Here is a 6,076-nt window from a genome sequence, read left to right as displayed (position 1 = left end):
CCCAGTGGCCTGCCTGGCTTTAACGCTACAGAACAGTACTGGGAAGATGTTCTCTGTTTTTCTTTAGCACAGTGCTCGTTCTGCATATTCTTAGTGCCCAGAGAGAGATGTAGATACTTACTGAGTGAATGATTAAAAGAAGCACTACGGGGTTATAATGTGTATAATTTTTTTTCCCTTTTATTATTTTTATTAGTTTTTTTGTCCATGCCAATTGAAACACCTCATTTTCTCAGAATAACAAGTTGCCTTCACGAGTGGACTGACTTAAAAAACGAGGAGAGCGAGGGTTAGTATTAGAAAACCTGTGTATGGAGGCGTAGACCAGAATTTCTTATTAGTTAAAGTGGAGAGAAAAAGCACATTTAAACTATATATACAAGAGAATATTTGTTAATTTTAATGTTTTTTTTATGTATTCCTCTTTTTTTTAAATATTGATTTGGGTTTAATTGTTTTGGGTGCTGTGGGTAAATGCATATGCAATCAGTTTTTTTTAATGTTTTGATGGTTTATGTCTTAATGAGAAACAAACCAAGTTAGAATCCTCCAACACAGTCAACAGATACTGGAACACTGATGGGAAGGAATCAGTTTGTCGACGACACAACCTAATCTCTTTGCCTTGGCTCTTAAAAGTTGCACATTCTCATTTATGAATGACTTATGTAACTAGCAATAATGTTTTTAATAAAAAAGAAAATGATTTCTCAGTGCGTTTGGTGGTGTTGTTTTTATTTTTAAATAATAATAAATGAGATGAACATGTAAATACTGCCATGTCCGAGCTCGGTGTCATGTGACAGAGCGGCCTGTAGGTGTCGCTGTGACGGCGCAGTGCTACACAACCACATACGACAACAGCTAGTGAGGGTGTTGTGAGCACATGATAATTATCTCTCCTTTAAAGCCTTTTGTTTACCTCCAGTGTCCTTGATTAATAAACTTAAATCGTTCTTAACACTTCTACTTCTGCATCAGAACAATATTGGTAAGTTGACTTTGCATGCTAATCAGGGTTAGCATCAGGCTAATGTGCGCTGCCGTTAGCTAACATCGCTAGTTAAGCTAGGTGACGCTTCTAGTATAAATTTAAAACATTAACGCATTAGTAAACCATTAGTTGGGAATGGTTCCGTGAGGTTTGGTGTGATTTATTTGAATATATGTGTTTATTTATTTATTTCTTTTTTGCTAACGATGTCGTTATCTTTTAGGCTAATTAGCCTCAACGGGCAGGGTAACGTCAGAGCGTCAATGTCAAGGCGGAAGTGGCTTCATTGTACTCTGTGAAGAACGAAAACATAGCTGCAGCTTCCAGAAACCGCTCAGTTAGAACAAAAAAAAAACACTGCTTTATTATTGTAAACAAAAAGTACGTAACGAGAAGTGTATTCATGTGAATTCATCGCCCGACAGTAGGCTAACTGTGCTCTGTATTTGCCACCTGCTAGCTATCAGAATACAAAATAAAAGCAGCACGGTGTGTCACAGAGGACACACATATTTACTATTAATATTACTAATAATATTACACAAAAAAAAACGAAGCAATACATGTATAACAATACAAGATGCTAATGCTAACATGCACATACTGTGTTTACTAGTAAAACAAAGTCACAAAATGACAACAAAAAATCGGCATGCTGTATATTTTCCCCACTGACGAGCTGCTTGTGTCAGTCTGGTGCCGACTTGTGATCAAAGTAGTGGTGTTTTACCCATATGTTTTACTCATGTGTCCTTGTGTCCATGTTTTTACGCCCAGCGCTCATGTGGACATGCAGAAGTTCTGGTGGCCCGAGCATGAGCTGCAGCTACTTAGGGAGCTGCAGAGACAACAACAGAGCACCCAGTTCTGCGACACCCTGCTGCAAACTGAAGGTGAGATCAGAAACCTGATCTTTATGGATTTTAACTGATGGAAATACATGTTTGACCATTGTTTTCTTCTTCTTTGTACAAAGGTATATCCATCCCAACCCACAGCTGTGTCCTCGCAGCTCTCAGCCCTTACTTGTCTGAGAAGCTGTCGTCCTGCCCGCTTCCTCCATCTGGGGAAAGGCGCCAGCTCCAGCTCCGCAACGTGAAGGCAAAGACCTTGGTGAAGCTGGTTGGATTGCTGTACTCTGGTGTGCTGGAGGTGAAAGGAGTCACAGAGAAGAGTGATGTGCTGGCTGCAGCACATGCGTTTGGGATCACAGACCTTGTGGAAGGACAGAAATATGTGGAAGTAAAGGAGGGAATGCAGCAGGGGGATTGTAAAAGTTTTGGAATTTGCAAAGAGAATGGCAGAGAATGGCACGAGAACTCGAAGAAGCAGGACGCTCAAGTTCAGGTGGATGTGGTCGGAGGGAGAGAGGAAAGAAGTTGTGCCTCTGTAGGCACACAGACTGTGAGTGAGACGTCAGTAGACACTTCTGTTATTTGCTCAGGCTACACTAAGCCCCCCACTGCAGAACCTGAATCCTCTGGATGTCAAAGTTTGAATCTTGCTTTCTGTTTGGAACCAACACCAACACACGCCTCCACACCTCGCCCAGCCATTCCCAGTGACGAAGAGTCAACATTAACTCAATCCTCAAATCCAGCATCAACCACCCCTTTCTCCGGAGATGCAGTCACTTTCCCTGTTAACAGTGATTTCAGCTTTGCTCACAAGGACAGTGTCTACCAAGAGTTGTCTGAGTCAGGGGACATTATACAGGCATTGGTCGGGGAAAGGACAGGAGTGACCGATGGAACGAACGGCGAGGTGAGCGACAACGGAGGCGATGCAGAGCTGCCGGGACAGGTGACCGGGGATGAGACAGTAGGAGCGGAAAGTGCAGAAACAACAGAGAAGACAGGCGTGTGTGCCAGCGTGGGGTTAAAGAACCTGGCTGAGATGGAACGGATGCAGCAGATGGTGGAGACCACACAGATTTCTGTGAAGGTAACAAGTAAATGAGCTGGAATCAGTTCTCTTCACTGAGTGTGTTCATTCTTCAGAAATGTGCTGCGGACTCAGAAAAGAAAGAAAACGTCATGACATCTGTGGCTTATGCTGTTTGTGGTGCCCTCAGACTGTCAGAACACATGTGTAGGTGGCCTGCTTGTCTTTTGTGTGCTCATCATTGCTGTGTGTGTGTGTGTGTGTGTTTTTTTTGTGCAGGTGAAGCTGAGGAGGCAGCGGACTGAAGGAGAAGCGTGGGAGGTGGTGAGCATGCAGGACACAGATGAGACGTTCTCAGTTCTCGCCTCCTTGAAACAGGTGAATTTGTTTATTTATTAAGTTTTAACTATTATAAGAGAACGTTCCAGAATAACTCAGCATGTAAAAAACAGAAACGGTGATCTTAGCGGCACTGTTGAATAAATTAATTAATTTGTGATTCTAAAAACCTTCGTTCACCTTCAAACATGTGTTTTAATAAATCATGTTACCTGTTATTCGTCTTTCGATAGGATTGCTCCAGAAGGCCACAGGCGGATGCTGACTCCACCGACGACCTGTCCCGTGAACCGGACGTGCTGACCCCCCAGCCTGCTGCCTCCAACCAACTGCAGCTCCTGAGCACCAACACGCCGACGCTCTCCGATGTCTCCTTCTCCCCAAACCAAACCGACAAGCCGGAGTCGGCGCCGCTCTCCCAGCATCACGGTTCTGCGGAGGAGTCTGATGAGCAGATAGGGAAGCTGCTGGAGGACATCATGATGAGTCTGAACATCCTGTCAACGAGCATGTGCCAGGACCCGGGAACAGAGGAGGATGCAGGCCAGAGTCAGCTGCATTCAGCAGCACAGTGCAATCACTGTCCAAGTGATGAATCAGCAACAGGTACGCGTATGTATCTATATCTGAAAATAATTCGCATTGAAATTAATATGAGGAATGTGTCAGCATGTCGTTACCAGAGCTGAGGCTAGACGTCAGTGAGGGGAGACAAAACTATTTCAGATGGCTGTTGTCGTGTGTCCTTGGCTCAGTTTTAGCCTGATTGTCCCAGTAGAAATATTCAAAACAAATGTGAACCATATTCCAGGAATAACTGATGTCGTCTCTTCACCTGGTCGGCAGGTATCCATTGTTGTTTTGCTGCTCAGAACCAGCCCACGTCTGAGAGTCGTTCAGCTCCACCCTCTGATGTGCTCCAGCAGCAGCAGCAGCAGCAGCGCTCGGCTTGGTACGACTCATCTGACGGATCTTTGGAGCCAAGCGATGCAATAAGCTGCCAGGAGAAACTCCATTACCCACAATTCCAGCAAGCGCCTTCACAGGACGATCAGCACGTTCATCAGCTTTTGCCTCTGGTGAATGAAAATGACACACAGCTGGGTCAGACTTTTCCTTTACCTTGCATGGATGAGTTCCGGCTTCCTCCATGTCTCTCACCCTTAGAGTCATGCACATCTGTAACGACACAACAGCTTCACCTGAGTAGCTCCTGTAATGACCTCCAGCAGCAGCAGTCACCATGGCAGCAGAGGCGACCCTGGCTCTCAGAGAACCCTGGATCTCTGACGTTTCCCCTTAGCGCCGGATCACAGAGCTGGTGGTCCAAGCAATGCCTGGGACACGTGGAGCAGAATCCCAAAAATGTCGGAACCTGTGCAGAAACATTTTCTGAAGCAGACCTACAATTACAGTCCAAGGAGATAACAGAGGCTTTAAAATGTAAACAAGATGAGCCTGCAGGAGGCGCTGCAGCACCTAGAAGAAAGAAGAAGTGCACAGGTCATCAAAAAAATGCCAGCAGAGGTAATGATGGAACAAAGCAGGCTCGGATCAGGACCAGAAGCTTTGTGAAAAAAGAGTTGGCGAGCGACATCATCCTGGGAAATTCTGCTCTTTTAGTACCTGTGATCCACAGAGCGAAGATTACAGATACACAAGGACTGCTGTTCCCAACGGGGACGTGCGGAGGACCACGGAAAAAAACACCGGAAGAGAGCGTCCCTGTTGACGAGGACGGTGAGCTGCAGATGGGCGAGGACGTGTCGAAGGAGACGGAGGAGAAACAAACGAGCAGGAGGTGTGACAAACGGAAGAGGAGCACGAGTGAGGAGGAGCCGAAGAACACTGCGAGTGCTGCAGAAAACAAAGACGACACAACAAAGCTAAGGACCCCCAAACGGCCAAAGATGGTCTCTCTGAAGGACTTTCAAAAGCTCCTCAGACGACAGCACTCAACAACCACAAGCAAGAACAAAGACAAGCAGGTGACTGATGAAGATCGGGGCGTTTTGAGCCTTGATGAGAATCACAATCAGCTTCTCCACAAACACAGAGAGGACACAAACAGCTCCGCTAATGAGAACTCAGGTTCCACGTTTAATGATGAGGAAGACGTGGCCAGACGTCTTCAGAGCGGGGTGCTGATGAAGACTCATGATGAAGGTATGGTAGACTCTGTTGTTTCTTTGTAGCAGTGAGACGTCTTTAAGTGTTTTCCTGTCTTCTTGGGCGCAGGTGGAGCAGATTCACATCAGTCTGCCATCAGTCAAGATGAAGATCTGCCTCACAGCAACACCCGCCTGCCTCAAGAAACCAACGCTGCTCCGGACCACGACCCGAACCCGAAACCTGAGAAAACCGGTCCGCCTGTGTCAGGATCTGAGGACGTCAGCAGGACGGAGGAAGGGGAGGAAGAGGAGGTGGATATTCTGCTTTACTCACCAGAAAAGGATCCTCAGGGCCGAGCGTGTGAGTTTGGACTCAACGGCGTGGACATGACTGCAGATGAAGAGGAGGAGGAGGAGGAGAGGAATGATATAGACGTGACTGGAGATGAGGCAGAATGATGGAGGTTTTTACTGTGCTTTGTGTTCAGCTCTCTGTCTTTCTAACGTTGTTCTTGGTTCCGGTCTTAGCGTACAGAGATGCCAGTTGACTTGAAGCTGTGAATGATTATTTTACATTCTTTAGTTTCACCGTTTTTGTACATGGAAAAAATCACAATCAGCTTTTTCACTTTGTTCAACAAATCGGGTTGAAATTAATGTTTAATTTCCATTAATCACATGCTAAAGATGTTCTTATTGTTGTTTGTGTGTTTATTTGTTTGTAATTTTATACATTTTATATTTTGAA

The 6,076-nt window shown here is 45.5% G+C and overlaps 1 protein-coding gene across 1 annotated transcript; it reads left to right on the top strand.

Annotated features, from left to right (window-relative positions):
* Positions 1-1,784: 1,784 nt before the first annotated feature.
* Positions 1,785-5,787, top strand: LOC114445139 (uncharacterized). The gene is made up of 6 exons (XM_028420134.1): positions 1,785-1,887; positions 2,007-2,938; positions 3,158-3,256; positions 3,451-3,823; positions 4,064-5,383; positions 5,456-5,787. Exons 1-6 carry the CDS (start codon positions 1,785-1,787, stop codon positions 5,785-5,787), a joined length of 3,159 nt encoding a protein of 1,052 aa, XP_028275935.1.
* Positions 5,788-6,076: the final 289 nt, after the last annotated feature.

The sequence above is a fragment of the Parambassis ranga genome, chromosome 1 (genome assembly GCF_900634625.1).
Source record: "Parambassis ranga chromosome 1, fParRan2.1, whole genome shotgun sequence".
In the NCBI taxonomy this organism is placed as follows: domain Eukaryota; kingdom Metazoa; phylum Chordata; class Actinopteri; family Ambassidae; genus Parambassis; species Parambassis ranga.
This window is presented reverse-complemented; position numbering and strand designations above follow the sequence as displayed.